Raw genomic sequence first — 24,296 nt, 5'->3', positions numbered from 1 at the left:
AACTCTCATTTGCCCTCTTTTTCCTCATCAGAGCCAAATTCTCTCATTATTTCCTTTAATTCTATGTTTTTATGCCACAACTCTTCCCTCCAATTTCCTGTGATAACTGAGCCATTTTGCCACAAATCTAACCTGAGTGCAAATCACTTTATTTGTAACCAATGGTAGCATCTCCTGGAGGGACAATGAAAAGCAGCCATGAATATAAAAAAATCTAGTGTCACATAAATGAAACAAACAGTTTAGGGGTTAAGAGGTTTCTAGCCCAAAGGAATCTTTGAGATTCTCTCAAGGTTCACAGGATGATCTAACCCTGGAAAAAAGAGCATTCAAAATTACTGAATATAATAGTGTGCATAATCTTGCAAAAACAAAAAATATGTGACAGTGAAACAAAACAAATGAACACTTACCTTCAAATCCTTGATTGTCATGAATCTCTGTTACAGAGTGTTCATTTTCTCTTCCTTCTAACACAGCCAGAAGGCACTGGTGGATGCAAATATACTGTTGTTCGGTTTGTACCATCCACACTCGTTCTCGTCGCATTTCGTATACGATACCAAATATATCTACATAATCACAGGTACGGATGCTGAATAAAATACGGTCCAAGGAAATGAAAGTCCCAGACCGACCCACACCAGCACTGAAACAAAAAAGTTTCTGAGTATTGCAAGACATATACAATAAAAGTAAAATATGAGAATATGAATTATGTACATGTGTATATATGTTTGTGTATGTATATATATGTATACGTTGAAAGGTACAGGTATGTATATGTGCGTATGTGGACATGTATGTATATACAAGTGTATGTGGGTGGGTTGGGCCATTCTTTCCTCTGTTTCCTTGCGCTACCTCTAACGCAGGAGACAGCAACAAAGTATAATAGATAAATATATAAATAAATGAGAATATAATGCACTATTGTGTACGGGAGGGTGTCACAGAGCATGGATGGAATGGATCAAGAATAGTGTGGGTGAATGGAAAGACAAATTGTGAAGTATCCATTGTTTTTTGTATATGCACCTATGAAAATGAAGACTGTGCAAGGTAAAGATGAAATGAGGCATTTTTGGAGAAATTTGAATGACTGTATCGATTGTTTTGAGTGAAAGGTAGTACTGGGTGATATGAATTCAAAGGTGGGATGTGATGAAATTGGTGAGACAGTTGGTAATGGGGAATCTTTGGAGACAAAACATTCTGCCGTTTCTTTTTGGGAGAAATGAAGGTATGGTGCAAGGAAAAATGGAGAGGTAAAAGTGTTTGCAAGATGAATCATATAAAATGCAAGAAGGAGTATGAAAGAAAGGTAACTGAAAGTTTAGATAGAAGTGCAGTAAACGTGGAGATGCAGTCATATGTGAATAAGGTGCTGAAAATGTTTAGAGAAAGACAATTAACGGTTGTAGAGTTAGTAGTTGGATACAAAGTCATGAGATATAAGAATAAAAACGGAAATGCATGTTGGATGGATGAAATCAAATATGTGGTGCAAGAGAACAAAAAGGCATATGGTAGAGTGCTCAAAAGGAATGTACCAGTGAAATTTCAGCAAAGGAGGAAGGAAGAATTTACATGCGTAAGAGTAATGTTAAGAAGCAGATAGAGGAAAGCAGAGTTGGAGATTTTGGAAGAGACATGAGTGAAAAGTTCAGGGAAAACCAGAAATTGTACTAGAAAGAGGTGTAAAAGAAAAGAGGTGGATGTAAGAGTGGAAATGTTTATACAAGAAGTAAAGAAAGGGAGTTGCCAAATCAAATGGGGGAAGTAAAATGAAGATGGATAGAGTATTTGATGATTTTGAAGAATTGATGAATACGGAAGAAGGTGAGGCAACAGCTGATACATCAATGGCCTTAGAAGATGGAAGGAAAAGAATACATTTACAGGGGCCTACAGCTGGAGGGAGGTAAAAAGGACGATAATGAGGCTGAAGGTAAGAAAAACACCAGGAGTGGATATGATTATGACTCAAATGTTGAAGTATGGAGGTAAAAGTGTGAGAGAATGGATGCATTTCATATCTAATTTAGCACAGAAACAAGGTAATTCCAGAGGACTGGGTGAAAGCTATTAATGTTCTTTTTTACAATGAAAAAGGTCCTAAGGATGTATGTAGCAATTATAAGGGAATACATCTCTTAAGTATACCACAAAAAGTGCATTGAGGAGTCTTCATTGACAGAGAGATGGAAATAACTGAATACAGAATAAGTGAGGGGTAAAGGGGTTTTAGGAAACGTAGGGAGTATGTGTTAAGGATATATGGGGATGGAGATAACTATTGGATACTTGAAATAATAATAATAATAATAATAATAAGAAGAAAGTTAAGAGTAAATGTGAATAAGAGCAAGGTTATTAGGTACAATAGGGTTGAGGGTCAAGTCAATTGGGAGGTGAGTTTGAATGGAGAAAAACTGGAGGAAGTAAAGTGTTTTAGATATCTGGATTTGGCAGCGGATGGAACCATGGAAGCGGAAGTGGATCATAGGGTGGGGGAGGGGGCGAAAATTCTGGGGGCCTTGAAGAATGTGTGGAAGTCGAGAACATTATCTCGGAAAGCAAAAATGGGTATGTTTGAAGGAATAGTGGTTCCAACAATGTTGTATGGTTGCGAGGCGTGGGCTATGGATAGAGTTGTGTGCAGGAGGATGGATGTGCTGGAAATGAGATGTTTGAGGACAATGTGTGGTGTGAGGTGGTTTGATCAAGTGAGTAACGTAAGGGTAAGAGAGATGTGTGGAAATAAAAAGAGCGTGGTTAAGAGAGCAGAAGAGGGTGTTTTGAAGTGGTTTGGGCACATGGAGAGGATGAGTGAGGAAAGATTGACCAAGAGGATATATGTGTCGGAGGTGGAGGGAGCAAGGAGAAGAGGGAGACCAAATTGGAGGTGGAAAGATGGAGTGAAAAAGATTTTGTGTGATCGGGGCCTGAACATGCAGGAGGGTGAAAGGAGGGCAAGGAATAGAGTGAATTGGAGCGATGTGGTATACTGGGGTTGACGTGCTGTCAGTGGATTGAATCAAGGCATGTGAAGCGTCTGGGGTAAACCATGGAAAGCTGTGTAGGTATGTATATTTGCGTGTGTGGACGTATGTATATACATGTGTATGGGGGGGGTTGGGCCATTTCTTTCGTCTGTTTCCTTGCGCTACCTCGCAAACGCGGGAGACAGCGACAAAGTATAAAAAAAAAAAAAAAAAAAATAATAATAATAATAATAATAATAATAATAATAATAATAATAATAATAATGATAACAATAATAATAATAATAATAAAAAGATGGGAGGTGAGATTAGAAAGGGTAGTGATTGGTGGAATGAAGAAGTAAGATTGTCAGTGAAAGAGAAGAGAGAGGCAATTGGACAATTTCTGCAGGGAAATAGTGCAAATGACTGGGAAATGTATAAAAGAAAGAGTCAAGAGGTCAAGAGAAAGGTGCAAGAGGTGAAAAAGAGGGCAAATGAGAGTTGGGGTGCGAGAGTATCACTAAATTTTAGGGAGAATAAAAAGATGTTTTGGAAGGAGGTAAACAAAGTCCATAAAACAAGAGAACAGATGGGAACATCGGTGAAGGGGGCAAATGGGGAGGTAATAACAAGTAGTGGTGAAGTGAGAGGGAGATGGAGTGAGTATTTTGAAGGTTTGTTGAATGTGTTTGATGAAAGAGCGGCAGATATAGGGTATTTTGGTCGAGGTGGTGTGTGAAGTAAGTAAGAGGGTTTGGGAGAATGATTTGGTAAACAGAGAAGAGTTAGTGAAAGCTTTGCAGAAGATGAAAGCTGGCAAGGCAGTGGGTTTGGATGGTATTGCTGTGGAATTTATTAAAATAGGGGATGACTGTAATGTTGATTGGTTGGTGAGGATGTTCAGTGTATGTATGGTTCATGGTGAAGTGCCTGAGGGCTGGCGTAATGCATACACAGTGCCATTGTACAAAGGCAAAGGGGATAAAGGTGAGTGCTCAAATTACAGAGGTATAAGTTTGTTGAGTATTTCTGGTTAATTATATGGAAGGGTATTGATTGAGAGGGTGAAGGCATGTACAGAGCATCAGATTGGAGAAGAGCAGTGTGGTGGTTTCAGAAGTGGTAGAGGATGTGTGGGTCAGGTGTTTGCTTTGAAGAATGTATGTGAGAAATACTTAGAAAAGCAGATAGATTTGTAAGTAGCATCTATGGATCTGGAGAAGGCATATGATAGGGTTGATAGAGATGCTCTGTGGGAGGTAAGTTGCTAGAAGCAGTGAAAAATTTTCATCGAGGATGTAAGGCATGTGTACGAGTAGGAAGAGAGGAAAGTGATTGGTTCCCAGTGAATGTCAGTTTGTGGCAAGGATGCGTGATATCTCCATGGTTGTTTAATTTGTTTATGGATGGGGTTGTCAGGGAGGTGAATGCAAGAGTTTTGAAGAGAGGGGCAAGTATGCAGTCTGTTGTAGATGAGAGGGCTTGGGAAATGAGTCAGTTGTTGTTCGCTGATGATACTGTGCTGGTGGCTGATTCGGGTGAGAAACTACAGAAGTTGGTGACTGAGTTTGGTAAAGTGTGTGAAAGAAGAAAGCTGAGAGTAAATGTGAATAAGAGCAAGGTTATTAGGTTCAGTAGGGTTGTGGACAAGTAAATTGGAAGGTGAGTTTGAATGGACAAAAACTGGAGGAAATGAAGTGTTTTAGATACCTGGGAGTTGATTTGGCAGTGGATGGAACCATGGAGGAGGGCTTAGAAATCATTCTAGATTTTTCAACCTTTATCAAAATTCCAAAACTTTCCTTTACAAAGTTCTTTTTACCGCTGCATTATTCTCACATCCATTATCCTATCTCAGTCAAATGTTCCATTCTTTCTTGCACACACTTACCTGCATTACCCTTCTTAAAATTATCAATAACATCTATCCTTTAACACTCATTTTTTTTATGGTAGCTGAGACAGAACAGGAAACTGAATGCCTTAATGATGGCCATATCAAATATGCAATATATTTGTGTATTCCAGCTTAAACCAGATATCCATTTTATCTACCAGCCCCAAAGCGGGGATGAAGAGCTGGGTTGGATGAGAAACAACTGCCCTTCCCAGAATTCCAAACCTAAGTGGGACCATGCATAATTCATAGTCAACGATGCTACTCCATTACCACATTACATAGAACTGCACACAACATATTTTGATTGGTTTCAACCAACCATAACTTTCCTCCACCACAGTATTAGTATTATCTCTGTAATCTCTTCTGGCACACCCTCCCTTTACTCTCACCATACCATTACGTAAGCACCCTCTCCTGTGCAGACAACAGTTCCATCAAAGCATCCAAGCACTGCTCATGAATAACAAACATGAGGTGCTGCTTACAAATCTGGAAGATCAGCATTCACAAAACAAAATGACTGAATCTCTATAGATACCTACAGTCTCATCCTTTTAATCCCTGGCAGGTAAGAACCCAGTGTGAATCCTCACAACACCCTGAATATTCAACCATTTTAACCAAATAAAACACCAATCACACTCATACACATTGGCCACTTCCAAAAACATTAAGCCCTACAGTGGAATTATTCAGGATGCTGATCTTACTCCAACTCACTTCAGTCTCTCCCTGCAGCCTTCCTCTGCCTTCCTGAATAATGATGTGGAAACCCTCTGCTTCACAGATAAACCAACAAATCAAATCACAGCATCTCATTGCAAAAGCAATAAAACATGCAGTATCTTATCAAACAATTCAAACACTAGCACTCACAGTCTCAACCCTAGACAGATACAAATCCAACCTATATCACCATACAATAAATGGTCAAACACTTCTACAAACAAAACACTAACAATACTAAGTATCACATTTGCCACACTATATTTAAAGCCTCCACCCCCAAATCACAAACATGAATATGAAAATCACTAAGTAAATGGCCTCTAGTCAATCACTGGCACCAACTTCAAAGAGGAAAAATACCCTTTCACAGCCTCCCACAGACAATTCATATGTTCCTTTCTAAACCATGTCTCACCTGTCTTGTCATCCACTCTTTCAAGAGCAGATAAGACAAAACTAAAAACCACTCAAAAAATATCTAGAAAAAACATTGGCTGCCTAGCAACCATGAATATTCATTAACTACATAACAAAACAAAGGTCCTTCCAGTACAATCCCACTTTAACATGCTAGGCACTCATTTTTATGCAAGATCACTGACCTCTTCCTGTCTAAGTACTTTCATGATCACCCATCAATCTCCATAAAGAAAATAAAGCTTACTCCAGTCTCACACATGAGTCACCTGTAAACTTAGATCTTCACCCTGATAACACACATTGATGCTAAAATGACCTGACAAACATCAAAAACTCTAAATTATTCATTTCAAAATGTTGCACTTTTGGTTATGGATCATAGGAGGAGACTAGCAATGGACCAAAAACAGGTTCTGAGAAGACTGCTTTAGAAAGTAGCAGGGTGAGAGTTTATCAAACAATAATTCTGAATTATAATTTGTATATATCAAATAACTGGTGCTCATTTTCACACAAGAATATTCACATACCCTTCTGAATTACATCTTTTATGGTGATGGTCACTGCTGTCATATGGATGATGAACTATGCCCTCAGACATAACAGAAGGACTATTGGCACATGCCTAGGTTTTCTGTTTATAACTTACAATTCAACCTACCGATATTCTAATCTAAGTGGATGAGGTAAGTTTAGAAAAATAAGATAACTCCCTCCACACTATCCGGCAACAACAGCCAGCAAGAAAAGAATAGAAGAAAAACCTAGCATTTGTGAAGAAAGCCTACATGAAATTTAGGAATGAAAATAAAAGGGAAAATCCTAAAATGAAATTTACTATTCTATCACAAACTCTGCTGTAATTAAGTACAGGTATATTCTTAGGCTCTGAGAAAAGAAAAAAGATGTACAATATTTTTTTTTTTTTTTTTCATACTATTCGCTATTTCCCGCGATAGCGAGGTAGCGTTAAGAACAGAGGACTGGGCCTTTGAGGGAATATCCTCACCTGGACCTCTTCTCTGTTCCTTCTTTTGGAGAAAAAAAAAAAAAAAAAAAAACGAGAGGGGAGGATTTCCAGCCCCCCGCTCCCTTCCCTTTTAGTCGCCTTCTACGACACGCAGGGAATACGTGGGAAGTATTCTTTCTCCCCTATCCCCAGGGAAAATGTACAATAATATGTATGTATATTTTCTTCCCTGTATTCATTTAGCAGGTATCTGAACAGATGTAAAATTTGTCTAACCAGTTTTCAAAGGTATCTAAAGTCTTTGCTTTGACAAAGTTTGACAAATACTTGTTCCAATGTTCAATGCACCTACTTGCATCATAAACTTTTTCCCATATCAGTACAGATACTACTCGACTTATGATGGGGTAACATACTGATAAACCCATTGTAAGCTGAAAACATCTTGTTGGCAATACATATAATACATTTAATATAATACAACTAATCTACCAAACATCATAGCTTAGCCAAGCCTACCTTAATTGTCCTCAGAACACTCACATTAGCCTACAGTTGGAAAATATCATCTAACACAAAGCTATTCTATAATAAAGTGTTTCTTTGCTGTGAACTTTCTAGGTACATTGGGTATAACTTCATGCAGGGCAATTATCTCTATTTTCATCTTAACAGTAATTGCCTTTCTTTTCTTCTCAACAGAGGCAGGAAACACAGATGGACATCTGTAAACATGCTGGAATGCAAAATATGAAACAGAAAATCCAAAAACTCTGGCAACACAGAACACTGTAGGGTAACAGTTGTTTACACTCGTGATCACCTGGATGACTGGAAGCTGTGGCTTGCTGCCACTGTGCAGCATCATGAGAGAGTATAGTACCACATATCTCTAGCCCAGGAAGAGATCAAAATTCAATATTCAAAGGACAGTTTCTAATGAATGCGTATCACTATTGCAAAATCATAAAGTCAGAAAGTAGTAAGTCAGGGAGCATCTGTAACGCATCATTTAGCTCTAAATCTTACTGCATTCCACATGTCCTAGAACTTGCATTTTGTTGTATTTCAAGATGATCATTGTAAACTAAATATGTCAAATTCATTCTTTTTGAAAACTTGTATTAAGGTACAGCAAAGTGGATGCTCATTTGGAAAAAAAGATTTAATCTTCTTAGCCTCTCTTTCTGTGGCAGGCTTGCCGTTTTATCACCCAATAATTGTATTTTTCCCAATTTTTCCTCAATCTTTTCACAGTTCAGGGACCAGAAACAAACTCATGTTAAAGGTGTGGTCTTACTAGAGCATTAAAAAGATGGCATCACATCTGGCATTTTGTGGTCTACGTTCCTAGCTATGAAACTTATCATTAAGTCTGATTTTTATATTACTGATATGCACTGTTTAGTATATTTCAGATTTGACAATATTTTCTTATTGCAGAAGCTAAGCTGGTTGACCAATGCTACTTGATTACATAGATATGCTATGATTTTTTCACATATCTTTTTTGTGTAATTTTACCTAAAACTGATATGAAGTTAATTCAGTGGTAATTCAAGGCACATTTCTCATCTTTCTTCTAAATAAGAGTGATATTTAGAAACTTCCAGTTGTTACATGCACTACCCTGTGTCAGTGATCTGTCAAATATTCAAAGGAAACATCAGCTGCCATATGACCTCCTTCAAAATCTGGGCTAGGTTATGCTGATCAATTGGCTAATAAATTTGGTCACAGTACTTCATAACCCTTAATTTGTTACCTCTGATTTTTCATTATCAAACCCCTAAACATCTTTTTAGCAGTTTTGAGGTTTGCATAATCTTTGTTAAACGTGATTCATTTAGTATGGTCATTTCCTTGCTGCCATCAGTTACCTTGCCATGTTTGGATATCGTTAGTTCTTTGGTGCCTTTTACATCTTTTTCTATCTTAAATATTTAAAGAATTCTTTGGGTTTATTTCTAATACTTATAGAAATTCTTTTTCATGTTTGTATTCACTTTGTCTTAAGACAGCAATTACAAAGCTACAATGACCAAACTCAGGAGCAAGGTGTCTTAATGTTCTCTACAAATCAAGAACTAGAGAGCCAGCGGGGTTATCTGTCATACTTTCAAAAGAATCATGGTATTATGCATCTTATATCAGCCAAGAGTTAAGTGTCATAGAGATCTATGTGGTACATTCCAAAAACTAGCAGTCTGCAGTTTAAGTTCACTAGCTAGCCTAATCTTCAACTCTATCCCATCAGACATTCACTACTGAGAAACTGAACTTCCCAAACAAATATGAGTCACACCTGCACTCTGGAGAGCATTGAACTCTTCAGAAATACAAAGAATGATTCACCATATGATATAACCCCTAATGCCAAAGATGAAACTTCCACATCAATGAAACCAAACATCTACTCCTGAGCTGCCCTGCAGGCATCCTGCCAAGACAAACAAACAAATAACACCATCACACTCCAAGGCTGGTTTCCTGTGCGCAACAGAAACCCTATAAAAGGATTCCTGGGATTTCATGGTTCACATTCTGAGAAGCAATTGCACGTGTATTGCTTACACTCAAGGCTTTATGCTTTTTCTGAGGGAGAGAATTGGCTTTTTCAAAATATCCTACCACTTTTTTTTAACTCATAAATATCAAATTCAAGCAGACTTACTCCATTTTACTTTGTTCTAAAGGCTCTGAGAAAAAGCTCCTTACCTGCAGTGCACAACAATGGGTTTTTGATCTGGCCCAACTCGTTCTCGGAATGATCGGACAAATCTAACAAGAGTTTGCGGAGGATCAGGAACACCAAAGTCTGGCCAAGTTGTGAAGTGGAAATGCTGTATAATGCGACAAATCTCTCCCTGTAAGAGGAAAGATCTATTAATACATTTCTAAGTCAAATATGAAGCATGAAAACTCTACTCTTGTAAATTAAAATAAGGCTTCATATTATGTAATCTTAAAGACAATCATTACAATCCACTAATAATGGGGCATACAGTATTTCTAGAACATATGCAGTGAAAATTCAATGGCTAATTAAATAACAAAGCTCCAAATTTATTGAGTTGGCTGGAAGAGCAAAAGAAAAAGTTAAATTTTCCAGAAAACTGAGATGAATTGAGAGCAAATGAGAATCCTAGAAGATTGCATTATAATTCAAAGAAAAACAAAAAATATTCTAGAACCAAAAAAAAACAAACAGATCCATAGAATAGGTTTTTGTAAGGACTGAAAGTGTGCCAGAGGTATCAGGAAGACTGCTTGTGACAAAGCATTATGTTTGTAAGAGGTGTTGAGAATATTTTCAGAACTGATGGGAGAAAATGGTAAAAGAGATACAGGTAATGATACAATAGGATTAAAATTTAGTAGTGAGTGGAACAGATATGGGGGAGATAAAGATACTGTCGCACCATTTACAAGATCTTCACACGTACAGCTTTCTAAGAATTTCCTCACATCACAGACCTCTCTTGTGTTCATTCTTCATTCACAACAATAATCCATAGCCACTGATCTTTTGTGCTTTACCAGTATCCAAGAAAATTTATGTTTAACATTAATATATCAAAGTTGGGACTTGTGCACTCTACATTCAAATTCCTCCAATGTGTCAGAGCTTTAAAAACATGTTCAATTCTTCTCCTTTGCATTATCCTTGACCTCAGCTTTTCCAGTACTGTCATAAGTAATCCTCACTCCCTATTACCCACACTTACAAACAACTTATGTCCATTCATCTTTGTTTCTTTTATGGTGACCAACATGGCACTGGCAAAACATGACCCAATGAAGGCCATATATCAAATAAAAAACATGTAAGTTTTGTATGTTGAAAAAACATTTTTTTCCCTGAAGTGATGTCCTATGAGTTAAGACACTCCTTTGGGTGCATTAGGCCAGAATCATTCCTACTGTTATAAAACTGGTTAAGAAGCTCTGTTTCACTTGCCCTTTTCAGTTGATACCTGGGCCATTAGAAGCTTTTTTCAACTAATGGGGTTCATTTTAATCAATCACCAACATCAGTTGGCACCACTTACCTACTAACTCCCAGATGTTTGGAGATTAAAATTCACAAATTACAGTGCCAACCCAAAGCAATCACAAAAAGGACAGAGAAGAGGATTTTTGTAAAAGGAGGAGAGGCCAGCAGGGCAAGAAAATGGAAAAAATTGCTTACAGGACACTGAAATTCTACATTTCTCTTGTAATCAGTCAGTCCAAGAGCAGGAGAGCATACCCACATGATGGGGGAGGGTTAGAGGAAACATTACTAAATCAGACTGAAAACAAAAAACTAAATACCTTCACTGGTGAATCAGATATGTACTGGGATCTGACTCTTCACAGGAGGGAATCTCCAAATCCATCATTTTTAAATTATGGTACTGTTACAAAGGTGCAAGAGAAGTGCCACAGGCACTTGATTTCCTTCAGAGAATTGCTTCCATACATTATATACTCCTGTATCGAGCCCAGGTTGATCCAAAACCTATATCATTTCATTACACTTAACCGCCATCTCCCATGTTAGCGAGGTAGTGCAAGGAAACAGAACTGGAATGGACCAACCCACCCACATACATACGCATAATGCCCACACACGCACATATACATACATATACGTTTCAACATATACATATGTATATATATACACACAGACATATATACAAATGGATATATGCACATGCACATGTCCATACTTGCTGCCTTCATCCATTCCTGTCGCCACCCCCGCCACACAAATATAGCATCCACCCTCCCTCCTTCAGCGAGGCAGCACCAGGAACAGGCAAAAAGGGCTACATTCATTCACACTCGGTCTCTAGCTGTCATGTTTAATGCACCGAAACCACAGCTTCCTTTCCACATCCAGGCCCCACAGACCTTTCCATGGTTTACCCCAGATGCTTCACATGCCCTGGTTCAATCCATTGACAGCACATCAACCCTGGTATACTACATCATTCCAATTCACTCTACTCCTTGCATGCCTTTCACCCTCCATTATGTTCAGGCCCCGATCGCTCAAAATCTTTTTCAATCCATCTTTCCACCTTCAGTTTGGTCTTCCACTTATCCTTCTTCCCTCCACCTTTGACACATATAGCCTTTGTCAATCTTTCCTCACTCATTCTCTCCATGTGACCAAACCTTTTCAACACACCCTCTTCTGCACTCTCAACCACACTCTTTTTATTACCACATATCTCTCTTACCCTTTCATTACTTACTCGATCAAACCACCTCACACCACATATTGTCCTCAAACATTTCATTTTCAACGCATTCACCCTCCTCTGCACAACCCCATCTATAGCCCATGTCTCGCAGCCATATAACATTGCTGGAACCACTAATCCTTCAAACATACCCATTTTTGCTCTGCAAGATAACATTCTTGCCTTCCACACATTCTTCAATGCTTCCAGAACCTTCGCTCCCTCCCTCCTCCTGGGACTCACTTCCACTTCCATTGTTCCATCCGCTGTCAAGTCAACTCCCAGATATCTAAAATACTTCACTTCCTCCAGTTTTTCTCCATTCAAACTTACCTCCCAATTAACTTGTCCCTCAACCCTACTGAACCTAATAACCTTGCTCTTATTCACATTTACTCTCAACTTTTTTCTTTCACACATTTTACCAATCTCAGTCACCAACTTCAGCAGTTTCTCACCCAAATCAGCCACAAGTGCTGTATCATCAGGAAACAACTGACTCACCTCCCAAGTCCTCTCATCCACAACAGACTGCATACTTACCCCTCTCTCCAAAACCCTTGCATTCACCTCCCTAACCACCCCATCAATAAACAAATTAAACAATCTTAGAGATATCACGAACCCCTGCCGCAAACTGACATTCACTGGGAACCAATCACTTTCCTCTCTACCTACTCGTACACATGCTTTACATCCTTGGTAAAAACTTTTCACTGCTTCTAGCAACTTACCTCCCACACCATATACTCTTAAAACCTTCCACAAAGCATCTCTATCCAGCCTATCATATGCCTTCTCCAGATCCACTAATGCTTCATACAAATTCATCTGTTTTCTAAGTATTTCTCACATACATTCTTCAAAGCAAACACCTGATCCACACATCCTCTACCACTTCTGAAACCACACTGCTCATCCCCAATCTGATGCTCTGTATATGCCTTGACCCTCTCAATCAATACCCTCTCATAAAATTTCCCAGGAATACTCCAACAAATTTACGCCTCTGTTATTTGAACACTTATCTTTATCCCCTTTGCCTTTGTACAATGGCACTATGTATGGATTCTGCCAATCCTCAGGCACTTTACCATGATCCATACATACAGTGAATATCCTTATCTACCAATTAACAACACAGTCACCCCTTTTTTTTTTTTAAATTCCACTCTAATACCATCCAAACCCACCACCTTGCTGGTTTTTATCCTCTGCAAAGCTTTCACTACCTCTTCTCTGTTCATCAAACCATTCTCCCTGACCCTCTCACTTCGCACACCACTATAAAACTATAATCTCTTAATCCGTATAAAGAAATTTCTCTCTAATAGGGGAGTAAAACTTCTAATGTGAAAAAAAAATCCCTCGGTAATCTCAGGTGAACTCTAAAAGATATCTGAAGATTTAACCGAGCAAGGCACAATTTTCTCTTGATGAAAACCTCATTGAATGGATGGCAATGGAACTATTTCTTGGCCAAAAAGCTAGGGTATGGGTTTATAATGATCCATAAGACCTCATCATCAAACCTAAAAAGATTGTTTGTATGGAAGTAGCATGTAATTCACTAAATCCCCTTCCAGGGTCCAAGGCTATAACGACATGTATCATCAGAAGAAATTAAGGAGCTAATCAGTATATATGATTATAATGTTAAAAGGTGCAAGACATCTGAAATCTCAAATCAAGCTGATTGGGAGAAGTAACTGTGCTCTTCAAAAGAAAGATCAAAGAAATCTGTCCCATATTGATGCTATCAAATTAAAACCAAAAGCCAAAGAAAGGAGTACTTAACAGGCAATCTTTTGAGAGGTAATAGTGTTACAACTCATCCATTTGTCATGAAACCAGCTAAAGAAGTACTTTAATCATAAAACTTCCATAACTTTGGAAGTATCAGAGTCTTCAGTGAAGACTTGAGATGATTTCCATACTGATGGGTACTGTGTTAAGAGCAGAAGGACAAAGGTTATGAAGAACTTGCCCAGATGTACAGGAAAAGAAGATACATCTGGTTCAAATTATTCCAATCCAAGGAGGGAGCATCTCATGCAATTGGCTATACATATAAAAGTAAGGAGATCCACTTTTTAAGTTGCCACTCCAATCAGAGGATCCAAATGAAAGCCTTCTTCCCTATCAATATTTCTGTTGCCATTAAATAATCACAAGAGGGCATCTGCTCACCCAAACAATGCAATTTCCTTTGAGATAAGAAGCATGGTGAAATGGTTTTCTGACATCATTAAGCATAATTCTTTTCTCTCAACTCAAGAGAGGCTACAATATGCAAAAGCCTCCGTTTACAGATATTGGACAGCCAAAGTAAAGTCCAACAGAAATAAAATTCTGGATCTAGGCCTCAAGATATCCTGGGACATTTTGGATATGACAGGATTTCTGTATTCCTATCCAACAGTCTACAGTGTTACGAACATGAGTGCGTGTGTTCGTATATATATACACGAACATGAGTTCGTGTATATAACGTGTGTGTGTCCTTATGTATGGTGGTGTAATCCTGTTTTGAAACCAGATGGCGATCTGTCCTTGAGCACCCGGACCCTTGTCAATCAGCTACGGGGTATTTCACCACCGTACGGGACATGTCATCGCTGCATGTTCAAACAAGAGGACAAAGGAGAGTGAACTACACAGAATGTGCCACAGACCTTAGGATACTCCAACCAATCACAAGTGATTTTACTCCCATAGCCAATCAAGGGTAGAGTTGTATCAGCAGGCGGACGCTCGACTTTACTTGTAATAAATACCCATGACACCCTCTGAGATTTGATTTTCTCTCTCTCTAGCCCAGTGGGGTAATTGGTGTCCCTCCAGCTGTGAGCCCAATTATCTGAGTGCAGTGCGATACAAACCCTACATTGTTTTGTCTGTCATAACTGAGTATCACAGAATTATAACTTGTTATAAAAGGGTCTAACTAAGTGTAATGTTATCGGACAAATTGTCATAAAGGAAAGAGATCTCTTGGTTTGAAATCTTACCTGGAATGTTAACTCTATGTTCGGTGTTAACTCATGTTCAATGTTAACTCATGTTCAGTGTTAACTCATGTTCAATGTTAACTCATGTTCAGTGTTAACTCATGTTCAATGTTAACTCATGTTCAATTTTAAACTCATGTTCAGTGTTAATGTAAATGATTCATGCCCGATTTATGTGCTTATTTTTTGTACAGCTTAAATTTTTTAATTATAAGGAGATTTAATTTAATGCTGGTATTTGTTTTAATCCCATAACTTACAGATAGTGTTATCCTGTTGTGAGACATAACAAATCTAACGTCCTTGCAAGACAAGGATCAGTATAGTATTTGTAACACATATATGTTACTGGCGACCTTGCCTGAATAAGTATTGAGTTCGTAACAACAGCTATCTGACCTTCTTAAGAAAGGAGACCCCTCTCATCTTTGATGCATCCCTCAAACCCTCAGAAAAGTCACAAATGGATTCCATGGCTTGGCTTTCTGGGGTCTTTATGTCAGACCACCACACTAACAATTCATGAAGTGCCCAGGAAAGGTGTTTGGAAGATCTCTGCTTGAAGAAGGAAAGAAGGCATTTACCTAGAAAGGAACCCTATGAACTATAGCCTCACCATGACAGTGCAATGGACTGCAAACCTGAACTTTCCTAGGCCCCACAAAACTTTCCATGGTTTACCCCAGACGCTTCACACGCCCTGGTTTAATCCATTGACAGCATGTCAACCCCGGTATACTGCATCGTTCCAATTCACTCTATTCCTTGCACACCTTTCACCCTCCTGCATGTTCAGGCCCCGATCACTCAATATCTTTTTCACTCCATCTTTCCACCTCCAATTTGGTCTCCCACTTCCCCTCATGCCCTCCACCTCTGACATATATATCCTCTTTGTCAATCTTTCCTCACTCATTTTCTCCATGTGACCAAACTATTTCAAACCACCCTCTTCTGCTCTCTCAACAACACTCTTTTTAATATCGCACATCTCTCTTACCCTTACATTACTTCCTCGATCAAACCACCTCACACCACATATTGTCCTCAAACATCTCATTTCTAGCATGTCGACCTTCCTCCGCACTACTCTATCTATAGCCCATGCCTCACAAATATATAACATTGTTGTTCCTTCAAACATACCTATTTTAGCTTTCCAAAATAACGTTCTTGACTTCCACACATTTTTAAAAGCTCCAAGAACTTTTGCCCCCTCCCCCACCCTATGATTCACTTCTGCTTCCATGGTTCCATCCGCTGCCAAATCCACTCCCTGATATCTAAAACACTTCACTTCCTCCAGTTTTTCTCCATTCAAATTTACCTCCCAATTGACTTGTCCATCAACCCTACTGTACCTAATAACCTTGCTCTTATTCACATTTACTCTCAGCTTTCTTCTTTCACAAACTTTACCAAACTCAGTCACCAGCTTCTGCAGTTTCTCACCCGAATCAGCCACCAGCGCTGTATCATCAGCGAACAATAACTGACTCGCTTCCCAAGCTCTCTCATCCACAACAGACTGCATACTTGCCCCTCTTTCCAAAACTCTTCCATTCACCTCCCTATCAACCCCATCCATAAACAAATTAAAAAACCATGGAGACATCACGCACCCTGCCGCAAACCAACATTCACTGAGAACCAATCACTTTCCTCTCTTCCTACTCAAACACATGCCTTACATCCTCGATAAAAACTTTTTATTGTTTCTAACAACTTGCCTCCCACCCAATATATTCCAAATATTTTTAATACCTTCCACAGAGTATCTCTATCAACTCTGTCATATTCCTTCTCCAGATCCATAAATGCTACATACAAATCCATTTGCTTTTCTATGTATTTCTCACATTCTTCAAAGCAAACACCTGATCCACACATCCTCTACCACTTCCCCAGTCTGATGCTCTATACATGCCTTCATCCTCTCAATCAATACCCTCCCATATTATTTCCCAGGAATATTCAACAAACTTATACCTCTGTGATTTGAGAACTCACTTTAATCCCCTTTGCCTTTCTACAATAGCACTATGCAAGCATTGCACCAATCCTCAGGCACCTCATCATGAGTCATACATACATTAAATAACCTTATCAACCAGTCAACAATACACCCACCCCATTTTTTAATAAATTCGACTGAAATATCATCCAAACCCATATATATATATATATATATATCTATTCATATTTTGCTTTGTCGCTGTCTCCCACATTTGCAAGGTAGTGCAAGGAAACGGATGAAAGAAATGGCCCAACCCACCCCCATACACAATGTATATACATACACGTCCACATACGCGAATATACATACCCATACATCTCAATGTAGACATATATATATACACACACAGAAATACATATATACACAGGCACACAATTCACTCTGTCTGCCTTTATTCACTCCCATCGCCACCTTGCCACACATGGAATACCATCCCCCTCCCCCCTCATGTGTGCGAGGTAGCACTAGGAAAAGACAACAAAGGCCCCATTCACTCACACTCAGTCTCTAGCTGTCATGTAATAATGCACCGAAACCACAGCTCCCTTTCCACATCCAGGCCCCACAGAACTTTCCATGGTTTATCGCAGACGCTTCACATGCCCTGATTCAATCCACTGACAGCACGTCTACCCCGGTATACCACATCGATCCAATTCACTCTATTCCTTGCACACCTTTCACCCTCCTGCATGTTCAGGCCCGGATCACTTAAAATCTTTTTCACTCCATCTTTCCACCTCCAATTTGGTCTCCCACTTCTCCTCGTTCCCTCCACCTACGACACATATATCCTCTTAGTCAATCTTTCCTCGCTCATTCTCTCCATGTGCCCAAACCATTTCAAAACTCCCTCTTTAGCTCTCTCAACCACGCTCTTTTATTTCCACACATCTCTCTTACCCTTACATTACTTACTTGATCAAACCACCTCACACCACATATTGTCCTCAAACATCTCATTTCCAGCACATTCACCCTCCTGCGCACAACTCTATCCATAGCCCACGCCTCGCAATCATACAACATTGTTGGAACCATTTTTCCTTCAAAAATAGCCATTTTTGCTTTTGGAGATAATGTTCTCGACTTCCACACATTCTTCAAGGCTCCCAGGATTTTCGCCCCCTCCCCCACCCTATGATTTACTTCCGCTTCCATGGTTCCATCCGCTGCCAGATCCACTCCCAGATATCTAAACCACTTTACTTCCTCCAGTTTTTCTCCATTCAAACTTACCTCCCAATTGACTTGTCCATCAACCCTACTGTACCTAATAACCTTGCTCTTATTCACATTTACTCTTAACTTTCTTCTTTCACACACTTTACCAAACTCAGTCATCAGCTTCTGCAGTTTCTCACATGAATCAGCCACCAGCGCTGTATCATCAGCAAACAACAACTGACTCACTTCCCAAGCCCTCTCATCACTAACAGACTTCATACTTGCCCCTCTTTCTAAAGCTCTTGCATTCACCTCCTTAACAACACCATCCATAAACAAATTAAACAACCATGGAGACATCACACACCCCTGCTGCAAACCTACATTCACTGAGAACCAATCACTTTCCTCTCTTCCTATACGTACATATGCCTTACATCTACGATAAAAACTTTTCACTGCTTCTAACAACTTCCCTCCCACACCATATATTCTTAGTACCTTCCACAGAGCATCTCTATCAACTCTATCATATGCCTTCTCCGGATCCATAAATGCTACATACAAATCCATTTGCTTTTCTAAGTATTTCTCACATATATTCTTCACAGCAAACACCTGATCCACACATCCTCTACCACTTCTGAAACCACACTGCTCTTCTCCAATCTCATGCTCTGTACATGCATTCACCCTCTCAATCAATAACCTCCCATACAATTTACCAGGAATACTCAACAAACTTATACCTCTGTAATTTGAGCACTCACTCTTATCCCCTTTGCCTTTGTACAATGGCACTATGCACGCATTCTGCCAATCCTCAGGCACCTCACCATGAGTCATACATACATTAAATAACCTTACCAACCAGTCAACAATACAGTCAACCACTTTTTTTAATAAATTCCACTACAATACCATCCAAACCTGCTGCCTTGCCGGCTTTCATCTTCCGCAAAGCTTTTACTACCTCTTCTCTGTTTACCAAATCATTTTCCCTAACCCTCTCACTTTCCACACCACCTTGACCAAAACACCCTATATCTGCCACTCTATCATCAAACACATTCAACAGACTTTCAAAATACTCACTCCATCTCCTTCTCTCATCACCACTACTTGTTATCACCTCCCCATTAGCCCCCTTCACTGAAGTTCCCATTTGCTCCCTTGTCTTACGTACTTTATTTACCTCTTTCCAAAACATATTTTTATTCTCCCTAAAATTTAATGATACTCTCTCACCCCAACTCTCATTTGCCCTCTTTTTCACCTCTTGCACCTTTCTCATGACCTCCTGTCTCTTTCTTTTATACATCTCCCACTCATTTGCATTTTTTCCCTGCAAAAATCGTCCAAATGCCTCTCTCCTCTCTTTCACTAATAATCTTACTTCTTCATCCCACCACTCACTACCCTTTCTAATCAACCCACCTCCCACGATTCTCATGCCGCATTTTTTGCGCAAGCCATCACTGATTCCCTAAATATGCCCCATTCCTCCCCCACTCCCCTTACCTTCTTTGTTCTCACCTTTTTCCATTCTGTACTCAGTCTCTCCTGGTACTTCCTCACACAAGTCTCCTTCCCAAGCTCACTTACTCTCACCACCCTCTTCACCCCAATATTCTCTCTTCTTTTCTGAAAACCCATACAAGTCTTCACCTTCGCCTCCACAAGATAATGATCAGACATCCCTCCAGTTGCACCTCTCAGCACATTAACATCCAAAAGTCTCTCTGTCGCGTGCCAGTCAATTAACACGTAATCCTATCCTGGGGATAGGGGATTAAGAATACTTCCCACGTGTTCCCTGCGTGTCGTAGAAGGCGGCTAAAAGGGGAGGGAGCGGATGGCAGGAAATCCTCCCCTCTCGTTTTTTTCTTCTTTTTTAATTTTCCAAAAGGAGGAACAGAAGGGGGCCAGGTGAGGATATCCCACAAAGGCCCAGTCCTCTGTTCTTAACGCTACCTCACTAACGCAGGAAATGGCGAATAATTTAAAAGAAAAGAAAAAAGATATATATATATATATATATATATATATATATATATATATATATATATATATATATATATATATATATATTTTTTTTTTTCATACTATTTGCCATTTCCCGCGATAGCGAGGTAGCGTTAAGAACAGAAAACTGGGCCTTAGAGGGAATATCCTCACCTGACCCCCTTCCCTGGGGATAGGGAAGAAAGAATACTTCCCACGTATTCCCTGCGTGTCGTAGAAGGCGACTAAAAGGGGAGGGAGCGGGTGGCTGGAAATCCTCCCCTTTCTTGTTTTTTTTAAATTTTCCAAAAGAAGGAAGAAGGATATATGTATATGTGTATATATATATATATATATATATATATATATATATATATATATATATATATATATATATATATATGAAAAATGTAAGAAATGTATATATATATATATATATATATATATATATATATATATTCTTTCTTTTAAACTATTTGCCATTTCCCGCGTTGGCAAGGTAGCGTTAAGAACAGAGGACTGGGCCTTTTTTGGAATATCCTCACCTTGCCCCCTCTGTTCCTTCTTTTGAAAAATTAAAAAAAAAAAATGAGAGGGGAGGATTTCCAGCCCCCCGCTCCCTCCCCTTTTAGTCGCCTTCTACGACACGCAGGGAATACGTGGGAAGTATTCTTAATCCCCTATACATATTTTTTTTCTTTTTTTTTGCTTTGTCGCTGTCTCCCGCGTTTGCGAGGTAGCGCAAGGAAACAGAAGAAAAAAATGGCCCAACCCACCCCCATACACATGTATATACATACACGTCCACACACGCAAATATACATACCTACACAGCTTTCCATGGTTTACCCCAGACGCTTCACATGCCCTGATTCAATCCACTGACAGCACGTCAACCCCGGTATACCACATCGATCCAATTCACTCTATTCCTTGCCCTCCTTTCACCCTCCTGCATGTTCAGGCCCCGATCACACAAAATCTTTTTCACTCCATCTTTCCACCTCCAATTTGGTCTCCCACTTCTCCTCGTTCACTCCACCTCCGACACATACATCCTCTTGGTCAATCTTTCCTCACTCATTTTCTCCATGTGCCCAAACCATTTCAAAACACCCTCTTCTGCTCTCTCAACCACGCTCTTTTTATTTCCACACATCTCTCTTACCCTTACGTTACTTACTCGATCAAACCACCTCACACCACACATTGTTCTCAAACATCTCATTTCCAGCACATCCACCCTCCTGCGCACAACTCTATTTTTTTGCTTTGTCGCTGTCTCCCGCGTTTGCGAGGTAGTGCAAGGAAACAGACGAAAGAAATGGCCCAACCCACCCCCATACACATGTATATACATACACGTCCACACACGCAAATATACATACCTACACAGCTTTCCATGGTTTACACCAGATGCTTCACATGCCCTGATTTAATCCACTGACAGCACCTCAACCCCGGTATACCTCATCGATCCAATTCACTCCATTCCTTGCCCTCCTTTCACCTTCCTGCATGTTCAGGCCCCGATCACACAAAATCTTTTTCACTCCATCTTTCCACCTCCAATTTGGTCTCCCACTTCTCCTCGTTCCCTCCACCTCCGACACATATATCCTCTTGGTCAATCTTTCGTCACTCATTCTCTCCATGTGCCCAAACCATTTCAAAGTGAGAGGGTTAGGGAAAATGATTTGGTAAACAGAGAAGAGGTAGTAAAAGCTTTGCGGAAGATGAAAGCCGGCAAGGCAGCAGGTTTGGATGGTATTGCAGTGGAATTTATTAAAAAAGGGGGTGACTGTATTGCTGACTGGTTGGTAAGGTTATTTAATGTATGTCTGACTCAGGGTGAGATGCCTGAGGATTGGCGGAATGCGTGCATAGTGCCACTGTACAAAGGCAAAGGGGATAAGAGTGAGTGCTCAAATTACAGAGGTATAAGTATGTTGAGTATTCCTGGTAAATCATATGGGACGGTAATGATTGAGAGGGTGAAGGCATGTACAGAGCATCAGATTGGGGAAGAGCAGTGTGGTTTCAGAAGTGGTAGAAGATGTGTGGATCAGGTGTTTGCTTTGAAGAATGTATGTGAGAAATACTTAGAAAAGCAAATGGATTTGTATGTAGCATTTATGGATCTGGAGAAGGCATATGATAGAGTTGATAGAGATGCTCTGTGGAAGGTATTAAGAATATATGGTGTGGGAGGCAAGTTGTTAGAAGAAGTGAAAAGTTTTTATCGAGGATGTAAGGCATGTGTACGTGTAGGAAGAGAGGAAAGTGATTGGTTCTCAGTGAATGTAGGTTTGCGGCAGGGGTGTGTGATGTCTCCATGGTTGTTTAATTTGTTTATGGATCGGGTTGTTAGGGAGGTGAATGCAAGAGTTTTGGAAAGAGGGGCAAGTATGAAGTCTGTTGGGGATGAGAGAGCTTGGGAAGTGAGTCAGTTGTTGTTCGCTGATAATGCAGCGCTGGTGGCTGATTCATGTGAGAAACTGCAGAAGCTGGTGACTGAGTTTGGTAAAGTGTGTGAAAGAAGAAAGTTAAGAGTAAATGTGAATAAGAGCAAGGTTATTAGGTACAGTATGGTTGAGGGTCAAGTCAATTGGGAGGTAAGTTTGAATGGAGAGAAACTGGAGGAAGTAAAGTGTTTTAGATATCTGGGAGTGAATGTGGCAGCAGATGGAACCATGGAAGCGGAAGTGGATCATAGGGTGGGGGAGGGGGCGAAAATCCTGGGAGCCTTGAAGAATGTGTGGAAGTCGGGAACATTATCTCGGTAAGCAAAAATGGGTATGTTTGAAGGAATAGTGGTTCCAACAATGTTGTATGGTTGCGAGGCGTGGGCTATGGATAGAGTTGTGCGCAGGAGGGTGGATGTGCTGGAAATGAGATGTTTGAGGACAATGTGTGGTGTGAGATGGTTTGAACGAGTGAGTAACGTAAGGGTAAGAGAGATGTGTGGAAATAAATAGAGCGTGGTTGAGAGAGCAGAAGAGGGTGTTTTGAAATACATATATATATATATATATATATATATATATATATATATATATATATATATATATATATACATATATATATATAATGATGGGTGATTTGAATGCAAAGGTGAGTAATGTGGCAGTTGAGGGAATAATTGGTATAAATGGGGTGTTCAGTGTTGTAAATGGAAATGGTGAAGAGCTTGTAGATTCATGTGCTGAAAAAGGACTGGTGATTGGGAATACCTGGTTTAAAAAGCGAGATATACATAAGTATACGTATGTAAGTAGGAGAGATGGCCAGAGAGCATTATTGGATTATGTGTTAATTGACAGGCACGCGAAAGAGAGACTTTTGGGTGTTAATGTGCTGAGAGGTGCAACTGGAGGGATGTCTGATCATTATCTTGTGGAGGCTAAGGTGAAGATTTGTATGGGTTTTCAGAAAAGAAGAGTGAATGTTGGGGTGAAGAGGGTGGTGAGAGTAAGTGAGCTTGGGAAGGAGACTTGTGTGAGGAAGTACCAGGAGAGACTGAGTACAGAATGGAAGTAAGGGGAGTGGGGGAAGAATGGGATGTATTTAGGGAATCAGTGATGGATTGCGCAAAAGATGCTTGCGGCATGAGAAGAGTGGGAGGTGGGTTGATTAGAAAGGGTAGTGAGTGGTGGGATGAAGAAGTAAGATTATCAGTGAAAGAGAAGAGAGAGGCATTTGGACGATTTTTGCAGGGAAAAAATGCAATTGAGTGGGAGATGTATAAAAGAAAGAGACAGGAGGTCAAGAGAAAGGTGCAAGAGGTGAAAAAGAGGGCAAATGAGAGTTGGGGTGAGAGAGTAGCATTAAATTTTAGGGAGAATAAAAAG

General features: G+C 39.7%; 1 protein-coding gene across 2 annotated transcripts in view; it reads right to left on the bottom strand.

The window, feature by feature from the left end:
* Positions 1-24,296, bottom strand: part of LOC139755960 (tyrosine-protein phosphatase 10D-like) — a 657,464-nt gene that overhangs the window by 51,774 nt on the left and 581,394 nt on the right. For both annotated transcript variants that reach the window (XM_071674794.1, XM_071674795.1), the window contains exons 27-28: positions 9,731-9,879; positions 414-649 (exon numbers count right to left, since the gene is read on the bottom strand). In XM_071674794.1, coding sequence (XP_071530895.1) covers positions 414-649; positions 9,731-9,879 — 385 coding nt within the window. The remainder of the gene's footprint in view (positions 1-413; positions 650-9,730; positions 9,880-24,296) is intronic.

Source organism: Panulirus ornatus, chromosome 20 (genome assembly GCF_036320965.1).
Source record: "Panulirus ornatus isolate Po-2019 chromosome 20, ASM3632096v1, whole genome shotgun sequence".
Classification (NCBI taxonomy): Eukaryota; Metazoa; Arthropoda; class Malacostraca; order Decapoda; family Palinuridae; genus Panulirus; species Panulirus ornatus.
Note: the sequence above shows the minus strand (reverse complement) of the source record. Positions and strands in the feature narration are given on the sequence as shown.